The 22707-nt window shown below is 39.1% G+C and overlaps 1 protein-coding gene and 1 pseudogene across 1 annotated transcript in view; one reads left to right on the top strand and one right to left on the bottom strand.

The window, feature by feature from the left end:
- Positions 1-22253, bottom strand: part of Hat1 (histone acetyltransferase 1) — a 53840-nt gene extending 31587 nt beyond the window's left edge. The window contains exons 1-4 of the mRNA XM_008855260.2: positions 22133-22253; positions 20594-20698; positions 5637-5712; positions 362-482 (exon numbers count right to left, since the gene is read on the bottom strand). Coding sequence (XP_008853482.1) covers positions 362-482; positions 5637-5712; positions 20594-20698; positions 22133-22139 — 309 coding nt within the window. The 5' untranslated portion in view covers positions 22140-22253. The remainder of the gene's footprint in view (positions 1-361; positions 483-5636; positions 5713-20593; positions 20699-22132) is intronic.
- On the top strand, positions 3298-3770 carry LOC108490050 (annotated as a pseudogene).
- Positions 22254-22707: the final 454 nt, after the last annotated feature.

Below are 22707 nucleotides of genomic sequence, written 5' to 3'. Positions count from 1 at the left end.
GGATCTCTGTGAATTCAAGGCCAGCCTGGTCTACATAGCAAGTTCCAGGCCAGCTGGGGCTACAGGGAGACCCTGTCTCCAAAAAGATTAAAAAAAAAAAAACAAAAAACCAACAAAAAAACAAAAAAACCTAACAAAAGCTGGTTAAAAAAAACTGATAAAAGTTTTTTTTTTAATGAAGTTCACCCAGGAAACGAATAGGTTAAGTATCAGAAAGGATTAAATGAAAGACAATTACTTCCCATAACTAAAATGAGTACGTGATTCTGAAACTAAGTTACAATTTCTCCTCTCTAAAACTTCAAAAATTTTCATATATACAAATGGAAAACAGCTAAAATAAATGTATTTCTGTTTTTACCTCCACACAGTCAAAATTCTCATCAACTTTAGATGCATATTCAACACGGAACATTGTTGATAGGCTACCAGCAATATAATACAACAGGATCTTCAAACCTTTATAACCAAAAGCAGTTTCACTGAAATGAAAAACAAAAACAGCCAAAGTGAATTTTTGCCAAGTAATCAAAATGATCAATCATACACATATAAACAAACTTAACATCGTGGGCAATTTTAAGATTTTTAAACTATATTTTTGGTTTAAAAAATAAAGAAAAAAAAAACCATTTGCAATGAAACTATGCCTCAGTTGCATGTACAAGAGAATACTAAGACCTAATTTAGGAATGCTGTTTGGACTAAATGGCTAAGTTCAATGTAAAACATTTACAATATTGACTAGCATATTTTATGTGCTCAATAAACATTAGACAATATTACCCTGCTACTATGATTAAGGCATTTCAAATGACATGGGTAATATTAAGCTAAAATCTGGCTACACAACAAGACCTAGCCTTGGGTAGACCCTTTTTAACTTATCACTGGCATCCACAGCTGCTCAAAGTAGTAAGCACTAACTACATTTAAACCCATCTATGAGTCCCAACTCTGCTCCCTACCATCACATAGCATTGTTATTCTGTTTTCCAGTTTATGCAGGATAAGACTGAATTCTGAAATATCCAGAACAGGTAAATCTACAGATAGAAAGCCGGTTCCTGACTGCTCAGGACTGGAGAGAATTAGAGTGGGGAAAAGGGCTTTTTGGTAAGAGTAATGAAAACATTCTAAACTTGACTGTAGTACAGTTCTGCCACTCTGAATATACTAAAACCCACTGAATTAGAAATTTTAAATAAATGAACTACATGGATGCAATTTATCCCAGAAAAGCTGTTTTCTTATTTAGAATTTTTTAAAAACTGAATTCTGACAGAGTACTTGTAAAAAGCAGTTTCTCGATTTCTGTCTAGGCTACTGAAATGATGTTCATTGCAGGGACTCTGCCAGGCAAAAAGAGTGGCAATGACACTTGAATCAGGACCATGTCATGCTTGGATCATATGGTATAGGGTGATCACCATTATGTGACTGTCACCTGTTCAAGTCAGAATAATGGTGTGCAAGCACACCCATTTGCAATGATACTACACATATCAAATAGATGAATGTGCAACATGTCATGAAGAAGCAGTACCTGAAAACTAGAGCTTATCCAGTGAGTTACCACAGGAAGAGGTTGGGTTTTTCTGTTTTTTTTTTCTAGAGACCAAACATGCTCTACAACCTGAGCTATACTCAACCTTAGAAGAAATTTTTAACAGCAAAAGGATGAGTTTAAAATAAATATCCCCAGGGGAGAGATGGCTCAGTGGTTAAGAGCACTGGCTGCTCTTGCAGAAGACCCAGGTTGGATTTTCAATATTCACATGGCGGTTAACAACCATCTGTAACTTCAGTTCCAGAGGATCTGAAGCCTTCTGACCTCCGTGGGCATTGAACAACATGGGTACACTTACACACATGCAGGCAATATAGTTATACACATAAAAAATAAAAATATTAAAATAAATATCCCTCTAAAGATGAAAATCCCCCCCAAAGAAAAATAATCTTTTAGATTCTTTTCAGACTCTACAATTGTTTCTAGTATCTTACTTTTAGAATACCAGTAAATCTGTTAAAAATATGAAATGTTGGGGCTAGAGATGGCTCAGAGGTTAAGAGCACTTCCTCCTCTTTCACAGGACCCAGGTTCAGTTCTTAGCACCTACATCACGTGGCTCTCAACCACCTATGACTCCAGCTTCAAGGAATCTGATGCCTTCTGGAGTCTGCAGGCACCTGCATTCACTCAGGCACATGCACACACATAGATAAAAATAAACCTTTAAAAAAGAAATTTAAAAATGTGAAATGTTGAAATTTTGGAATGAGTCTACATATAATATGATTATTAATATTTAAAAGTAGACAAAATGCCTGCTGATATATTAATAAGAAATATTCAGAAATTTTGTTAAGTACCTTTTTTAAATGAAATATACAAATGATATTAAAAATAATAGAAGAAACTATCATGAACAAAAACATTTTAAATGTTAACTATGTTCAAATATTCTTTCCTGCTGTAATAAATCAGAGTTCCTTGGGAAATAGGTCAAGTTCAGAACTAAAGAGAAAAGTTCAACATGAATCTGAAACACCTTATTATACTAGAATATCTCTAAAATGATGAGAACATATCAAAAGGAGTAAAAAATATCTGAAAGTATGCTGGTTGCCAAATCTGGACTAAAAAAAGGCACCAAAATTAGGACCAGTAATAGATTATAACTCATTGGATTTTTTAGAATATTTCAGGCTCGCAAGATGGCTCAGTGGGTAAGGGCAAGTGATAACCTAAGTTCGAACCTCAGGATCCATATGGTGATGGTGTACATGTATGGGGGTGGTGTCAGGACAACTTGCAGGAGTTGACTCTCTACCATATAGATGTAGCGTTAGAAAATCCCCATTTTATAATCATAGTAAAATACTGATTTAGGCAGAATCATCAATGGATGCTAGAACTACATGAGAGTTTAATGGGGCACAGGATATTAGATTACTCATAAATTACAATAGGAAAAAAACTTTTAACTGTCTAGAAGAGAAATCTGACAGATTCTTTTAAGTTAACTAAGTTATCCAACCAAAAATGGCATAAACCAATATTATGGCCTCCTGATGTGACATGAAGGATACAATACTACTTTTGTTTTAGAATTTAAAAAAATAGGCACTATTTGAATTTGTAAGAAATTAATTAAAATGAGACTTCTGTAAAACTAGCCTATACTGGCAGTTTGACTAGTGGTGCAACAGAGGAGTAGGCAGTGGGATCTCGCCTGTGTCTGACTGGCCTTTTCCTCTGCCTTGCTTGTCTATACTTCAGCACAATCCAAGATGGCTAATGGTAAGACTGGAAAGGACTTTGGAAAGGCCAAGACAAAGGCAGGGGGGCTTGCAGATCCCTGTGGGCTGTATTCACCGACACCTGAAATCCAGGACAACCAACCACGGACAGGAGGGTACCTCTGCTGCCGTGTACAGCGCAGCCATCCTGGAGTACCTCACCGCAGAGGTACCTGAATTGACAGGAAATGCATCAAAAGACTTAAAGGTAGAGCATATTACTCTTCTTCACTTGCAGCTTCCCATTTGTGGAGATGAAGAATTAGACTCTCTCATCAAGGCTACAATTGCTGGTAGTGGTGTGATCCCACACATCCACGAATCTCTGACTGGGAAAAAAATGACAACTGAAGACTAAGGATGCCTGTTTGGACTTTAATTGTGATGCAGAAGTTATAGTAACAAACATTTGGTTCTGTACAGACATTATTTCCACTCTGGTGGATAAGCTCAATAAAGGTCATATGCAAAACTAAAACAAACAAAAAACCTAGCCTATACTGTTTACAAACGTTTATAGAAAACAAACACTAAGGAACGTTTTCATATTGTAGGAGAACAAAGAGTTATGGCAACTAAATGCAACGTGATTCGAAAATGGATCCAGGAGGAAGAAATTGTTATAAAAGTTTTGGAAGTTATTATTTGAAAAACATATTGTACATTAGAAAATAGTACTACATTAATGTTAAATTTCCTGAATTCTGATCAGTTCACCATGGTTAGTCCTTATATTCAAGAAATGCCTACTAAATTCAGGGTAAGACTCAAAATCAGGATCAAGATATAACTGTGACCTACTTTCAAATGGTTCAACAACAATACAATAAAATATTTATATATGGAAAAATTATAAAATCAAATTTGGGTAAAAATTAAACAGGCATGGTCATGCGTGCTTATAATACTAGCACCTGGGAGAGGTAGGTATATCAGAAATACAGGGCCAGTCTCTGCTACAGAGCAAGTTTGAGACAGTATGGACTTTATGAGGCTCTATCTTAAAAACAACGCAACAGTAAAAAGCTGAATCCAAATAAAGAAAATTGTATTCACTGTACCTTTGCAGTTTTTGTTCTAATCAGAAGGAAAAAAAAATGAGAAAATAGTAATTGACTATATCAGCAATGTAGAGGTCTAAGAAATGAAAGAATGTGCTAAATATATCAGGACATATCTTTAAAGTTGCTTTTAGCATCTAGGAAGATGGCTCAGTGGGTAAAGAATACTTGCTACATAAGCATGAGGACCTGAGGCAGCATCCCCAGCACCACGTAAAAGCCAGGTGTCCATGCATATGCTCTAACTCCAGCACTGTGGGGCAGAGTCAGGAGGATAGCTAGGGCTTGGTGCCACCTCACATCAGGTTCAGTGAGAAACCCTCTCTCAAACGAATAATGTGGAGAGTGATAGAGCAGGCCACCCAGTGTCGTCCCTCTGGCTTCCGTGCATCCCCCACACGTGGGCACAAATACTATATGCACACACTAAATTCCTCAAATTGCTTAACTTAATCATCAAATAGAGTTTTCTAGTTTTAGGGGGATTTAGTCTATACTAGAAGTAGTATAACAAGAAGTATGCAAAACTAAAAAAATAGTAATTATAAACATGGGCTCTGGAGTCAGACTGTCTGAATCTGAACTCTAATCCTCAGGCAATTGCTCAGTTCCACTAAATGCACAAAGTAGTAAATAATACAATGGTTAACAGTTCAGTGAGACTTAAAAGAGAACGCATTTATAGCAGTAAATAGTAGGCATTACATAAGAGTGGTATCTCAATGCAAAAAATACCATTCTAATACATATTTTAAGATATAAATTACATGAAATATGAATAAAAAAGTCTGTAACTGCTCTGGCAGAGGACCCAGATTCAATTCCCAGCACCCACATGGCGGCTACAAACTGTACTTAACTCCAGTTCCAGGGGAATCCGAAGCCCTCTTTTGACCTCCGCGGCATTGCACGACACGGGTGCACTCACATACATGCAGGCAATACACTCATACACATAAAATTTTTTTAAAAAAGTCTGACTTTCACATCTTTTTTACTTTTTATTTTATGTGTATGAGCATTATGCCTGCATGAATGTAAGTGCATCTATGTCATGCAGTGCCAAGGAGGACAGAAGAGGGTGTCAGATCCCCTGGAACTGGAGTTTCTGACAACTGGTACCTGCAATGTGGATGCTGGGATTCAAACCAGGGTCTTCTGCTTCTCTTAACCTTTGAGCCATCTCTCCAGCCCATGGACTTTCAAAACGTTAAGTAATTTTTTTTTTTTGGCCACACTAATTTGGCAAATATTTTATAAGTTACTTACTCATCCCCAAAGAGCTGATGGGTATATTCGGGAAAGAACGTTCTTATGTCATTCTCAAGATCTTCAGGAAAACGAACTGTTCAAAAGAATAAAAAATACAGATATTAAAGAGATCAAGGGTGATAGGCATTTTTATTTCAAGAATTTCAATATAGCTAGGATACAACCAACATTTTTCTTACTTAAAAAAATCACTTCTCTACTACATTTACACTAGATTCTCATGAGACTGGTGAACCATGAAAACTAGAATATACTTTTAAAGCTTCAGCATCAAAACTCTACTTAGAATTCTAAGAATTAGAAAACTCAGTATGACAGAGGCACCTGATTCAGTGTTTTTTGTTGTTGTTGTTTTGGTTTTTTTTGTCTTTTGTCTTTTGGAAGCAGGGTTTCCCTGTAGCTCCAGCTGTCCTGGAACTCACTATATAGACCAGGTTGGCCTTGAACTCACAGAGATCCGCCTGCCTCTGCCTCCCAAGTGCTGGGTCTACAGGTGTGCGCCACCACACCGGGCTCTACACAATTTAAAGTAGAAAATAAAACAAAAAGGGCACTGTGTTGTAAGCAAAACCTATAGCACCCAGGAAATGAAAACACTGCTATTCAATTACATTCTGAGAACAAGGATAACCTGAGTTTGATGGTGTCCCTAATACTCCACCACACTTTTGTTTTTTTTAAAAAAGCAACTTAATTTATCATTGTAAGTGCATACACACAAAAGCCACAGCTTGTGTGTGGAGGTCAAAGGACTACTTTCTGTGGTCATTTCTCTCCTTTCACCTTTATTTGAGTTCTGAGGACTGAACTCAGGTTATGAGGTTTGTGTGGCTTGAGTCATTTCACCAGCCCCCATCACTGTTTTGGACTGCTAGATGACATTTATTTTGTTACCAGTTTTTTTGTTTTTTGTTAACCCCATATTAAAAATAATGCTGCATGGGGATGAGGGGATAGCTCAGTGAGACCCTGGGTTCCATCCCTACACTGTAAAACAAGCAAAGAAAATGTTGATACCCTTGAACACATCTTACTATACTTTTAAGAATAATATAAAACAGGAAATATTTGGTAGTAGAATAATGACAGCACTGAAATTTTCTTGTAAATACTACTTAGGTGTCCTTGAGCACCAGCAGCTACATTAAACTCCTATTTCCTATAGTCTTGAGAATACCCTCAACTTCATTCTCCACCAATCTATGATAGAAATGGGTTATGTTTCTGTTCCTTTATTTGTATTTGTTGTGAGTGTTGATATTACTGGACACTTTGCTGATACAATTATCTATGAAGAAAAATTTACCAGAAGCCCTAAAGTTGAACTGGTGATGAGGCTCAGTGGGTAAAAAGCTTGACAACCCGAGTTCAATCCCCAGGATCCACATGGTAGAAGAGAACTTTCACAAGTTGTTCCCTGACTGCCACAAGTGCAGCGCCCCAAGTCCCCACACAATGAGTAAATAAGATAAAAATGTAATTTGGTAGTAGAAAAATGACAGCACTGAAATTTTCTTGCAAAACTACTTAGGTGTCCTCGAGTACCAGCAGCTACATTAAATTCCTATTTCCTAGTCTTGAGAATACCCTCAACTTCAGTCTCCATCAATCTATGATAGAAATGGGTTTAAAAAAAAAAAAAAAAGTAGTGCTGGACAGATGGCTCAGCGGTTAAGAGCACTGGTTCCTCTTGCAGAAGACCCAGGTTCAAATTCCAACACTCACATGATGGCTAACAACTGCCTGTAACTCCAGTTCCAGGAGATCCAACACTCTCTTCTGGCTTCTGCAGACATTGCATGCATGGGTACACTTACATACATTCAGGCAAACACTCATACTCATAAAATAAAAATAATAAATCCAAAAAACTTAAGTCCTTATGTAGATGAAAATAAGACAAATTTATAGATGAAAAAATTTTAGTAGTCTTCATGGTCAATGACGTTAGTCACTGGATGCCAAAGTATTACCCTGCTTCAAGTTTTTTTTTTTTAAGTTAGTAAAGGATTTTGAGGATAATCAGAGGAATCAAGAAATTCCATAAAGATTTACCTTCAATTTTCTTAGCTCTGACAATGTATTATGGTTATGTATACATATGAATACTAGTTCTATCAGAAAACATGCTATGACAAGAATGTACAGAAATCTTTCATATGAGTCAACAAAAATACAAACTAAGTTAAAAATACAAACTAAAACTAAAGCGAAATGTTAATTCCTAAAAGTAGGTGTTGGATTTATCAATGTTATTGGCCAAATTTTCCTGCTTTAAGTTTCTCATATTAACAATTGGGGAAAAAAAAAAAAAGAGGAGAGGAAGGGATATAACTTAGCTGGCAGAGTGCTTGCCTAGCGCATGCACTAAGCCCTGGGTTTGATCAACAGAGCCATATAAAAATCAGGTGTGGTAGTATCCATACCTGTAATCCCAACACAGTGGGTACAGGTAGAGGCAGGAGGATCAAAATCTATAGTCATTCTCATCTACATAATGAGATCAAGGCCAGCCTAGATCGAATACATGAGATTGTATCTATAAATAAAAATAAATACCTGAAAAGCAGGTGATGAGATCACATGCATTCATTAATTTGCTATTATTTTTATGTAATATTTCATAGTTAAATACTTAGGCTCATTAACTTAAAATATCCAACTGTTAAATTTCAAATGTTTGAAAATATCTGGAAATCTCTAGATTTCTGAAAAACTAATTTCAATCTACTGACTCTTATATGTACATAATATAACAATCTGACAGAAATGGGTAAAGAGACATGGAATGCAAGTAATGACCAAGTATTATGAGAAGCCCATCTATGATATCATTCCTACAATTGATCTTCTATCCAAATTAGACTCTACCATTTTGCCCATGGAATTTGGTATGTAGAAAACAGAAATAGCTATGGGTGGTGGTGCATATGACTAATTCCAGCACTTGGGAGGTGAAGCAAAGTCAATCTCAGCTATGTAAGACATTCAAAGCCAACATGGGCTACATTATAACATGTCTCAAAACAGAAACTGCAAGATGGTAAGACATTAAATCTAAGGTTGACTCACAATCTGGCAAATACACACAAGTGCAAACTCTGCTTGATAACAGAAATATTAAATGTTTTTAAGTCTTTACAATCCAGTTATGTCTGTACAGCAAGCAAACAACTCAAATGAACTGTAACACTGTGACCTCAATTTTGTAAAAGAGATACTATAAATACATAATAAAATGATCCACAGCCATATTATAATACCATAGCAACTGAGGAATAACTTAACTTTTACTTCTTCTACTCTTTGTACTTTCCAAAATTTCAGTAAAACATGCTACTCCAATAGATAGACAAATATGTAATATAAAAAGCTGAAATAAGCCTGGTATGGCAGAATGTGCCTGTAATATGAGGACAGACAGAGCAGAAGTGCAAGTTCAAGACCAGCTTGGGTTAAATAGCAAATTCCAGGTCAGTCTTGGCTATATAGAGAGACTGTCTCAAGAAACAATAAAGGCTATATGGTTACCCCAGTACTCTAGAGGCAGAGGCAGGCAGACCTCTGTGATATCAAGGCCAGCTTGGTCCATATAGCAGAGTTCTAGGCCAGCTGGGACTACCAGGAGACCCTGTCTTTAAAAAAAAAAAAGGGGGGGAGGGGGAGATGGCTCAGCCATTAAGAGCACTGGCTGCTCTCACAGAAGACCCAGGTTCAGTTCCCAGCACCCTCATGGCAGCTAACAACCATCCTTAACAACCCAGTTAGAGGGGATCTGATGCCTTCCTCTGGCTTCCATAAACATTGCACATATGGGGATACTTACATACAAGCAGGCAAAACACTCATACACATTAAAAACAACAATAACAAAACCCCCATACCAACATTCTCCCCACTTAAAAAAAAAAAGGAATTCTTAAGCACTAAAACTTTTCCTTCTGTGAAAATCTATGTCACTAAAGACTGGAGAGAGAGAACCGTAGTTAAAAGTGCATACTGCTCTTTCAGAGGACTCGACTTCTTTCTTCTTCCTATGGTAGGTTCTTCATGTTCCTCCTAAGGCTAATCAATTGACAAATGGAGTACTTTCTCCTCTTCTGAAAGATGTCTCAAAAAAAAAAAAATTCTAAATTCTCAAAAATATCAACTCTACAGATTAAAAAATTTAAAAAAATTTCAAAGATATCAACTTTACAAATATCCCCTTTCCTCTCTAGTATTTTTTCCTTGTCTTATATACTACAGGCATCAACATCAGCATGTTATAATTTCTCACATACTAAAAAAAAACAAAAAACAAAAAACAAAAATTTATCTAGCTGGAGAGATGGCTCAGTGGTTAAGAGCACTGGCTGCTCTTGCAGAGGACTCAGGTTTCTCAGTACCCACAGCTAACAACTATCCATAACTCCAGTTCCAGGAGATCTGATACCCTCTTCTGACCTCCGCAGGCATTGCATGACATAGGTGCACTTATATACATGCAGGCATAACACTCATACACATACAATAAAAATAATTAAAATATAATAAAATATAATTTTTAAAAAGTACACTTGCTGCTCTCATAGAGGAGCAGAATTCGGATTCTAGCACCCACATCAGGTGGGTCACAACTGCCTGTAATTCCAGTTTCAGGTCATTGGACACCCCGTCTGACCTCCACAGGCACCCACACATGTGTGCATACACAAACACACAGAAATAAAAATCCAGTCTTTTAAAAAATCTTATCACAAGATCAGTATCTGATGTAAATGTCAATATAAAGCAAGACAAGGAGTTAAAGAGGGAAGAGAGATGAAGAGCTATCTTTAGTCTTTACTACCAGAGATAAAAGAGGAACACTTTATAATAAATAGCTAATTCAGGGCTGGGTAATGTAGCTCAGTTGGTAGAGTGTTTGCCTAACATGTACCAGGCCCCTGGATTCAATCCCCAGCACCACATAAACTGGACAATGTTGCACACCTGCAATCTCAGTATTCAAGAGGTAAAGATAGGCAGGAGAATCCTAAATTCAAGGTAATCCTCAGTTTAAGGTCAGCCTGGGCTCCGTAAACAGACAAAAAAAGGTTAATTCATTAACAAGATACAAGAATGTAGGGGATGTGACTCATATCAGAGCCTAGCATATACCTAGCTCCCAAGTGCTAGGACTAAAGGTGTGCACCACCACCAGGTGTGCACCACCACGCCCGACAGTTTTTCTATTATTTTATTTTATTTTTATTTTTTTGGTCTTTTTGAAACAGGGTTTCCCTGTAGCCCCAGCTGGCCTGGAACTCACTATGTAGACCAGGCTGGCCTTGAACTCAAGAGATCCGCCTGCCTCTGCCTCCCAAGTGCTGGGACTGCAGGCATGCGCCACCATGCCCAGCTTAGTTTTTTTTTTTTAAAACATTTTATTTATTATTTTTATTTTTATGTGTATGAGTATATTGCCTGCATGCATGTTAAGGGTACTCATATCATGCAAAGCTTGAAGAGGTCAGAAGAGGGCATCTGATCTCCTGGAACTGGAGTTAGATGGTTGTTAGCCACTATGTGGGTGCTGGGAATTGAACCTGGGTCCTCTGTAAGAGCAGCCAGTGCTCTTAACTGTTGAGCCATCTCTCCAGCCCCATAAAACAAACTATTTTCAATATACTTAGGACACAAAGCAAACAAACAGGCCATATTTGCTGGGCAAAACACACATCATAATACATTTAAAAGAACCTCATTTGTAAGACTATGTGTATATAAGACTAAATTAGAAATCAGTAAAAATAAAACACTAGAAAATCTCCCAAATATTTAGAATTAAGTGACACTTTTCTTTCCTTTTTTTCCCTCCAGACAGGGTCCCATGGAGCCCAGGCTGGTCTAAACTTACTATATATAGCCTAGGCTGGTCTAAAATTACTATATATAGCCAAGGATGGTCTTAAATTTCTGATCCTTTTGCTTCTACCTCTGGAGTGTTGAGATCACAGATGTGCTATACTATGCTCAATTTATACAGTGGCTCCAATTTACACAGGGCTTCATACATACTAGGCAAGCAGACTACCAAATGGCCTATATTCCCAGCCCATGATGTTTTGACACAGATACATTGTGTAATGTTTAAATATGATTAAATGTATTTATTTCCTCAAATATTCATCATTTCTTTATGGCGAAAACATTCAAAATCCTTTTTCCTAGCCTTTTGAAATACTTAGTATATTACTGATAACAATAGTCACCCTACTATACTATGCAACAGCACCTCAGAACTACTTACTCCTAACTACCTCACTGATCTCCCCATCCTTTTCTTCAAGAAAATATTTTTAATTGAACAATTAAAAAAAAAAAGTAATAATTGGTGAAATACAACTAAATCAACAGTGCTGGCTGCTCTTGTTGAGGACCAAGTTTCAGTTTCCGGCACTCACATGGTGGCTCACAACCATCCTTAACTCCAGTTCTAGGGCATCATCTGATACCTTCTTATAGCTTCTGCAGACACTAGGCACACACATGATACAAGTACATACAATGTAGGCAAATCACTCATACACACAAAATAAATTATGTCTCTTGGAAGGTATAGGCTGGTGTACTTCTGTAAGTTCAAGGCCAATCTGGTCTATATAACAAGTTCCAGGTTAGCCAGGGCTACATAGTGAGACCCTGTCTCGAAAAAAACAAAACGAAACAAAAAACCCCCCAAAAAACGCGCCCCCCCCAAAAAAACCCAAAACAATAAATAGGGACTAGAGAGATGACGCAGCGGTTAAGAGCACTGGCTACTCTTACAGAGGACCCAGCACCCACATGACAGTTGCAAACCATCTGTAACTCCAGTTCCAAGGAATCTAAGGATGCCCTCTTTTAACCTCTGAAGGCATTGCACAACAGGGGTATACTTATATATATGCAAACAATACACTCACACACATAAAATAAAAATAAAACTTTTTATAAAATAAAAAAAAAAGGGGGACAAATATAGGGCTGGCGAGATGGTTCAGTGGTTAAAAGCACTTGATACAGTGTCTGGATTCCAGCAGCCAAATTAGGCAGCTCACAACCACCTATAACTCCGATTCCAGGAGATCTGATGCTCTTTTCTAGTTTTCACATGTACACATTGCACACACTCATTGAGACATACACATACATGTAAAAATAAATAAGTCAAAAAAATACAATTAAAAATGGAAAAAAAATGAAAAGATGAGGTACAAAGAGACATATGCAAATGGTCAATGACCACATTAAAAAAATGCTTAATTTAAGCTGGGTGTAATGGTGCAAGCCTTTGATCAAAGCACTTGAGAGGCAGAGGCAGGCAGCTCTCTGTGAGTTCAAGGTCAGCCTGGTCTACATAGTAAGTTCCAGGTCAGCTGGGGCTACAGGAAAACCCTGTCTCAAAAAGATCAAAAAAAGAAAAAGATGCTTAATATTAGTCGTTTGGGAAGAGCAAATTAAAACCACAAGATACTACTATCCACTTACTAGATAAAATTATTATAACTGACAATAAATGGTGAGGATATAGCAAAACCAGAATTCAAACGCAATGCTAGGGGAATACAAAACCACTTTGGAAGTCAGTCCAGCTAGTATCTCATAAACAGTGGGAGGGTGGAGATTGCTGTCTCAGACTGGTAGGGAGCCCAACATGACAGTGGCTGCAGATACTGGCTCCTTGTCAGACTTCGAGATGCCAACTAGACTGTTCTCAATGAATTCTTGGTGGTACCTGACCCCACTGAGCAGTGGAACAGCAATGTCTACCTTCAGGTCACCCATGTTTTCTTTAACATCAAGAAGGGTACCCATTTTGTGTCTTTTGAACACTGGGGTCAGAACATGTAGTTCTGGGCTAGACACTATAGGGCCCTTATGACCAACTCCATTGTGAAAGTGCAAGTCCATCAGTCCTAGACAGAGGCCACCATTTTGGCAAGACAGCCTTCTAGGAGCTGTGGCTGTGACTTCTCATGAACCCAGCACGTTATCTCCCTGACACACGGAACTCTAGGCTTCAGTGAACAAACCTGCTTGGCCTTGTTTTCAGATTCTGGAAACCACTGTAATTTTCCATCAGATCTACCTTCTGCTGCTGCTTGGGGTTGGGGGGCAGGAATATGCATAGGGGCATGCAGGTCTTGCAGAGGTCCCCTCCCCACAAGCTACCTCTGATTCGTCTCAATCCCCTCTGCCCTGTCCCCAATATTAGCCTTAAAAAAAAAAAAAGAGACAGGGTCTCATGTATCCCAGGGTGGTTGCAAACTCTATAAGTGTCTGAGGATGACCTTGAACCCCTGATCTTCCTCCTGCCACCTCTCAAGTGCTGGGATTACAGCTAAACACCACCAACACCTTATTTTACACAGCGCTGGGGATCAAACCCAGGACTTCCTGCATGCTAGGCAAACAGTATCAAGTGAGCTACAGTCCCAGCCTGACACTGTCTCACACAACTCTGTAGTGACTCAGCAAATTGATTTCTCAGCTACAGAGTCAGACCCTGTCTTTAAAAAACAAAACAGGCAGTTATTTAAACAAGAACCAGAAATGAACCAAGTATCTTTTACTTGGTAAACAGAGATGTATTAAACAATAGTACAATATTAAGCAATAAAAAGTAATAAACTACTGACAATTCATTGCCCTCAAAAACATTATGCTGGCCAGTATGGTGGTGCAAGTCTGTAAGTCTATAATCCCAGCTTAGTAGTAAAACATATAGTTAGCTTCTGTGAAGCCCTCCCTGGGTTCAATCTCTAGTTAAAGGTAAAAAAAAGCTCTAGAATAGGCAAATTTGAGTACAGGAACGTAACAACAGTAATCAGCTTTCAGAGGATAAAGACTAAACAGAATGCAACAAAGTTCTGCCTACTGTGAGGACATGCTCTCATTAATGTTAGAACAACACTAACAGAACCAGCTTGCCTAGCACCCAAACCATGGCCTAAAAATACTACTTTCCACTGAAAGAATCCAGGACTCTTGGGAGAATTGTTGATTCCAAAGCTGAGGCAGAGATAGTAAGTGAGCCCACTGAATAAGAAATAAATGAAGCTGGGCGTTGTTTGTGCACGCCTTTGGTCCCAGCAGACGCAGGCAGATCTCTGTGAGTTCAAGGCCAGCCTGGTCTACACGGTGAATTCTAGGACAGCTGGGGCTACAGGGAGACCTTGTCTCAAAAAGACAAAAAAAAAAGAAAGAAAGAAATGAAAGAATTAGAAGTTAGATGCAAAACTGATAGGTTACAAAGTAGAGCACTACTTTGTGATAGATGTTTCTACACAAGGCATATATCCTAAAATAAACCATGAGGAAACACGTAATCCCAAATTGAGGGAGATTATACAAAGAAACTGTCCTATAATCTCAAAAACTACCAAGGTCACAAAAGATGAAAAGACTGATGAACTGTGCCAGTCTAGAGACAAAAAAGACACTGTGGCATTGCTAAGCCACATTACAGTTATATCTGAATAAAGAATCTGCCTGACTCTTAGTATTAGTTTTAAGGCCAAGAGTGGACTCAAACCCTGAGGCACTCTCCCATTCCTTCAGATGTCTCAGAATCATGAACTGTGCTCCCCAGCCAGGCTTCACCCATACTGCTTATCTTTAAATATTTTATTTATTATTTTTATTTTGTGTCTGAATGTATTACCTGCATGCATGTAAGTGCACTTGTGTTATGCAATGCCCAAGAGGTCAGAAAAGGGCATCAGATCCCCTGGAACTGGAGTTAGACAGCCACCATGTGGGTGCTGGGAATCGAACCCAGGTCCTCTGTAAGAGCAGCCAATGCTCTTAACTGCTGGGCCATCTTTCCAGACCCATCATGCTTTCATTCATAGTATCTCCAAACATCAAATGAGGAAATGGGAAGCTAGGATCTACCCACATCTTAGCAGAGGATCTTGCCCTCATACACACAACAAGCAAACTTCTCAATTATTCTCAGTTTTCAATGAGAAATATAGGCAGCATGGAGTGCTTGAATATGCTAACCACACACCCCCACATTCAATCACTATCTTTGATGGAAGGCAAAGTGAGTTCCTGAGAATTAAAGTCAGGTGCCCAGTTCAAGACCAAATAGCTCAGTGAGTTTGCTTACATTGTAAAGCACAGCTTCTCCCTGTAAGATTAAGTAAGTCATTAGTCTAGATTCTATCCATATTGTACAAGTCATTCCTACAAGATACCATAAGCAAATGCAAGTCCTGATTTTATTCTAAAGGTTGCCAATGGCTGGAGAGAGAGGCATACTGGGAGTTTTGCTTATCTGGTTGAATTTCTGTTTGGGGTAATGAAAGTTTTGGCAAGAGTGATCATGGTAGCACATTATTAACATAATTAGCGCCACCTAATTTTACATTTAGAAACTGGTAATGTGAGAAATAAAAGATTTAGTCTTCCTATAGTAACTACTACATAGTGACCATTCTTGGAGAAGAGGGTACCTGTCATGGCAGCACGTCCCACAGAATGTGAAAAAATCTGCTACAAGTGAAAGACTCTTGGATAAAACTGAGCTGTATTGATCACTATACAATTAAGAGTTAAAGCTGTATGACTACTATATAATTAAGAATTAAATTATATCCCCTATGCCTAGCACAATGCCTGCCACAGGTTTCAAAAATCATTTATCCAAAGAAGATGGAGATCCAGGAAGACTAAAGGATAAGAAGTGAAAGAAGACTAGTTTAAGGAAAGGAAGGAATTGGCTCTGAGTGTAAAGGTCAGAATGACCAAACACGACAATACTACTGTCATTATGTGTAAACCCGGAAGCAAGCAAACTGGATATTTTGTTTTGTTTTTATGTGTATGAGTGTTATGCCTGCATGTATGTGCACCCATGTTGTGCAATGCCTGAGGAGGACAGAAGAGGGCACCGGATCCCCTGGAAGTGAAGTTACAGATAGTTAGACACCATGTGTTGCTGGGATTCGAGCTGGAGTCTTCTGCAAGAGCAGCCAGTGCTCTTAACTGCAGAGCCTTCTCTCCAGTTCCCAAACTGGATTTTGATACAAAACAAGCATATATTAAAAAGTTCCACCAGGCATGGTGGCACACAATTTTAATCCCAGCACTAAGGAGGCAGAGGCAGGCAGATCTCTACGGTCTACATAGTGAGTTTCAGGACAGCCAGGACTACAAAGTGAGACCTTGTCTCAAACAAACAAACAAACAAACAAACAAACAAACAAACAACCCAAAAACCAATGTTCCTAGTTTTCTTGTACATTATGGGCAAAGCCAAAAAGTATAAGAGATCCCAATTATAATAGCAGCAAAACAGATTAAATACTTAAGGAAAAACTAAAACGTTTATCTATAAAGTTTAAAATTCTACAACATTATAAAGGCCTGAATAAGTAGTTACTCTTGATACTGAAGGGCCAGAACTATAAGGATGTTGATGATATTTAAACCAAACAAAATTAAATAGAATTTCAGTTAAAAAATATATAAATAACCTTTTTGGAACTTAATTAAAAAGTTTATCTGGAAGAATAAACAGAAAACTTTTAGAAAATGCTTAAATAACAAGGAGAGCCAATACCAAGTATTAATTATAATTATTAAAATAGTACACCAATGGATCAGAGACCAAACAAAATGGCACAATAAGCCAAGAAATATATACCTTAGTATAATAAAAAATTTCTTTCAACTGTGCCCAGATATGCAAGCCTATAATCCCAGCTTTTGGAATACCCGTTTCCACTTCCCAGAGGGGATAAAAGGCATGTACCACCATGCGAGATATGAAAAATTCATTTTCTTATTTGTTTTAGGTGCTAAGGAGATCAATCCTGGTGTCGTCTGCCCATTACATTTTAAAAAGACAAAAAAAAAAAAAATTTAGATTGTTAAAATAATAGGTAAGAGCCAGGTGTAAAGGCTTCAGAACCCCCCGGGACCCATGAAAACAGGACCAATGGATGCCTTTTTTAGAAGGGCAGGGTGGAGTGGAGTGCACGGGGTTGGCAGCAGAAGCTGCCCACCCTACCTGCCTTGAACTAATGCGTGCATGAGTCAGGGGCCGACTGCCTCTGGCCAGTGACTACCATGGGTCAGGGGCTCAAGTGAAAGCCAGGGGGGGACCACCCCTCGGCTGGTGGCTGGCGGCGGCCGGCGGGAGCATTTAAAAAAACAAAAAAAAAAAAAAAAAAAAAAAGCCAGGCAGGGTAGTACCTGCCTATAATCTCTGCACTTGAGGCTAGCTTAGGCTAACAGCAAGACTATCACAAAAGAAAAAAACTGAGAGGTGCTCCAACTAATGGATAATTTTTCCCCATATTTCTAACATAAAACTCATAAACCCCACAAATTTCCCTAGTTAAAATATTTTGGGGCTGCAGAGATAGCTCAATGGTTAAGAGCACTGGCTGTTCTTACAGAGGACCTGGGTTTGGTTCCCAGCACCACATGGTGACTAAGATTAACGCCAGTTCTAGGGGATCTGATGGCCTCTTCTGGCCTCTAGGGGCATTGCACACACAAGTGCATGTACATATATGCAGACAAAACATTCAAACACATAAAATAAAAATTTCTTAAAAATATATTTGAATTTATACATAGCAAAATCAAAGTCAAAAGACAAAACTGGGAAAAACAAATTTGTGACATGATAACAAAGAGGCTACTTCTATTTATAAAGGATTTTCAGGGGACTGGAGAGATGCCTCAGGGTTAAGAGCACTGGTTGCTTGAGGTTCAGTTCCCAGCACCCAGATGGCAGCTAACAACCATCCTAACTCCAGTTCTAGGGAATTCAACACCCTCTTCTGACCTCCATGGGTACTGCATGACATGGCTGCACTTACATACATGCAGGCAACAGACACACATATAAAAGTAAAAAACAAAATATAAAGGATTTTTAGAATCAATTTTAATTATCAAATTAGAAAACGGGGTCCAGCAAGATGGTTCAGTGGGTAAAGACCCCATTACCAAGCCAGATCACCTGAGTTCAAACCCTAGGATGCACACAGTGGAAGGAGAGAACTCCTACAAATTGTCCTCAGACCTTTGCAGGCACACTTCACCTTCCCTGCATATACACATGAGTACATACACACAAAAATGAATAAAATGGAATTTTAAAAAAATCTAGTGGTGACAGGGGACAGGGCACTGGAGAAATGGCTCAGTAGTTAGAGTACTTGCTGTTCTTGCAGAAGACCTGGGTTCAGTTCCCAGTACCCACATGGAGGCTACCAAGCATCACTAACTCTTGTTCCAGGGAATCGGATGCCCTCTTCTGGCATTCATAGGCATTGCACACATGTGGTATACTTACACGCATGCAGGCAAAACACTCATACACATAAAATTAAAAAATTGTTTTAATTTTTTAAAATGTGAAGGAACATCAGGTGTGGTAGCACATCCCTTTAATCCCAGCACTTGGGAGGCAGAGGGAGGTGTATCTCTGAGTTCAAAGCCAGCCTGGTCTACTTAGTGAGCTCTAGGCCAGCTCGGGCTACAGGCTGCTCTTGCAGAAGACATGGATTTGATTCCCAGCACCCACACTAACAACCATCCATAACTTTAGTTCCAGGGCATCTGACACCTTCTTCTGACCTCCTTGGGCCTTACACAACACAGGAGCATCTACCTATATGCAGGCAATACACTCATATACTCATACATAAAATAAATAATAAATATATTTTTAAAATGTTGTTGAAAGTATGGGTACTTTGGGGGAGGCAATTTGTCAATAGCTACTAAACTATAATATGTCAAGTTAGTTTATTTGCATTTAACTTCTTATCTAAACTTTATAACTACTATGATGTACTATTAACATTTTAGAAACAAGGGTGGCTGGAGAGATGACTCCATGGTTAAGAGCACTGGCTGCTCTTGCAGAAGACTGAGGTTTGATTCCTAGCACCACATGGCAGCTAATAACTGTCCTAACTCCAGTTCCAGGGGATCTGATGCCTTCTTCTGGCCTCTGTAGGTTTTGCATGACACAGGTGTACTTACATGCATGCAGGTAATACACTCATACACATAAATATTAAAATATCTTAAAAACATTTTAGAAACAGAGTAACACAACCAGATTCATAAGCATGCATTTTTCACTTATGAATATAATTTTAGCAAACTTAGTTGTGCCACAAATTAATTTTGAAACATTTCTATCATGCACAAAAGCCCATCATGCCTACTTTCTTTTCTACTTTCAGCCTTAGGTAACGTCTATTTTCTGTCTGTATGGATTTGTCTTTTCTGAACATTTCATACAAAAGGAATCATCCAATATGGTGTTTTTGTCTGTCTTCGTTTACACAGTATAATGTTTTTGAGGTTTTTCCCCATTATGACAACTACAGAATTTCATTCCTTTTTCTTGTTAAATCATATTCCGCTATACTATATCCACTTACGACCAATCGATGTTTCATCTGAGTTGTTTCCCTATTTTAGCTATTGTGAATAATGCTCCTATGAATATGCATATTCTTACACATGCATTTTCATGTCTTGAACAGGTATTTAGTAAAACTGCTGGTTCATAATTTGCTTGTTTCTTAAGAAACTACCAAACTGTTTTTTAAATTGTATCATTTCTATTCCTACCAGCAATACATGAGTGTTTTTCTCCATAGCCTCACCAATACCTATTACTGTTTATCATTTTCATAAGCAAAAAAAGTAAATATTTTTAAGAAGCTGAGAGCACACGCAACTGTGACTTCTGCCATAGTATCTTTCCCATAGATTTAACTTGCCACCTCTCATCTATCCAGTTCATGGTATAAATCAAGACTGCATAAAATCTGAATATTCAATAAATGCAAAAGTATGCCATTATATAATGATTCCTACATAAAATTTTACTTGTTTTTAAAAGATTATGTTATATACATACCTAATACATACATAATATCACTCTGAAATGACACACTTACCTAATTTTAGTTCGATTGCTGTGTTGGTGTTACATTTGTACTCGGCCAGCTTCTTTTCCACTGCACTCTTATATTCTACCAAAAATTTCTCCATTGCACCAAATCCTAAAAGGAGAGAGATTATGAAATGTTTGGTTGAAAGTGATTTAAATACCTTTAGGGTGTTTATTAGAAGTGAGATAAGGATATGACTTAATGTAACAGATCATTGATCAGATAGCCCTCAATAAATGTATAGAGCATGAATACCTCATTATAAAACAGAAAGAAAACAAAACTCACTTTGAGACAAGCCTATAATCCCATACTCAGGAGTCTGAGGCAGAAGACTGAGTTGCAGGCCACCCTGGGCTGCCTATTGAGAACCTGTCTCAACAGCAGATTACAGAACCTACTTCAAGGAATTTATATGTAATCTAGGCAACACAATTTAATGTGTAAAAATACATATTAGTTTAGTTATGCTCCCAAATTCTATAAATAGGTGATAGCTCAATCCCGTTTATCATTCAGTAAATGAGGCATAGAAAGGTGCTTAACTGAAGGGCACCAAACTAGTTAAGTGGTGGGGCTGAGATGTTTATGTAATTCTTACAAGGTATCTCTTTTGCAGCACTAGTGTATTCCAATATCCTACACTACAGCCTCTAGCTGGTAGAACAATCCTTCCCCGAACATGCAAGCTTTGCATTATATCCAGCCTCTGCATAAAAATGGGGTGTTTAATATGCAGTGATACTAATGTGAAGGTATTGGGGGGGAGATAAAAAGAAACTCCATCACTTCAAAAGATAGGTAACTGTAAAATAGAAAATATACAAAGACAGCCTCAATACAAGTTCAAAATAATAGCAATTTATACGTTCTTAAATGTTGAAGGCGAACAGACTCGAGAGAACAAAGTAGGGCAAATAGATTAATATTAGTGGGCAGTAGTCCTGTAAAAGAGAAGCTTTGGAGTACAGAAGTCTTTCTAAAACAACACCCAAATATGATCTTAGGAATACTAAAATGAAAGAGATTCAGGAAAACGCAGTGAATATCCACAGCGAGCCCTTGTGCAAGGTGAGGCAGCGACGTGCTCCCACAGAAGTTGATGGGGGGAGGGGGGCAGAGGGCGGGCGAGGTGGGCAGGGCCCGGGAGGGAGGGGGAGGTCTCGAGTATGAAAATCAGCTGGCGGGAACGCACCCAACCAACCCAGCCAAGGCAGCAGTGGGCGAAAAGGAATGGGAGAGAAGCAGGCCCGAGGCAGGCTGCGCTTCTCGGGCCGAGTCCGCGCGCTCCGTCCCGGCCACACTGTCCCTCGGCTGGGCCCGTCGGCCCGCGGGAGGCGCGAAGCGCGAGCACTGAGAGCGGGAGCGCCGAGCGCGGCCCACTCGAAGCCAGCCTCCGAGCTCCGCGCCTCCCGATCCGGCCAGGCCTTCTGAAACCCTGACCAGAGTCCGAAAGTTCCCGGCGGCCACTGTCACCGCGGCCTCAGCATTCTTGCCCAGATCCGCCCGCCTCCTCCCCTCGCTAAACTTTTCCCGGGAACTTACCCGCCATTTCCGAGCTGCGAGCGCCAGCGGCTGAGGAAGGACGAATCAACCCGCGCGCTCCCGGGCCGGAAGTGACCGCACTGTCTGTCGCATTTCCCCCCGCCCATCCTCGGCGAGGCGCGAGCCAATGACAGGAGGAGGTTTGAGCGGCGCGGTGGCGGAAGTGCCCAGGGAGGCGGGGCTAGCGCCCGAGAAGTCGCGGACCGTTGCCTAGCCACGGTAGTCAGCTGCCTGCAGGTCGTGGTGTGACGGCAGTTCCTTTTGGGTAGCCGTCCCAGCACAGGACGCAGACTTTGGAGTTAAGGAGAATCACCGATTTTCCACGCCAGCCTCCCAGAGTGTTCTCGGGAATGCATAAAAAAACTTTCCCTTTGGCCTGAACCCGTTTTTTTTTTTTGTTTTTTTTTATGAAAAAATGTAGTCGTTTAGTTAAGTTTAAAACTTTTTACTTGTTTCTACTTTTACTATAAATAATTTTAACATCATTTTCTCCGTGGATTTCTTTTTCTTGGCACTGGGTATCCGATTTGGTTATGTGTATGTTAAAGAAAACCTTTTAACTACTGAGCTATTAT

This window comes from Nannospalax galili, unplaced genomic scaffold (genome assembly GCF_000622305.1).
Source record: "Nannospalax galili isolate Female #2095 unplaced genomic scaffold, S.galili_v1.0 scaffold346, whole genome shotgun sequence".
Taxonomy (NCBI): domain Eukaryota; kingdom Metazoa; phylum Chordata; class Mammalia; order Rodentia; family Spalacidae; genus Nannospalax; species Nannospalax galili.
Note: the sequence above shows the minus strand (reverse complement) of the source record. Positions and strands in the feature narration are given on the sequence as shown.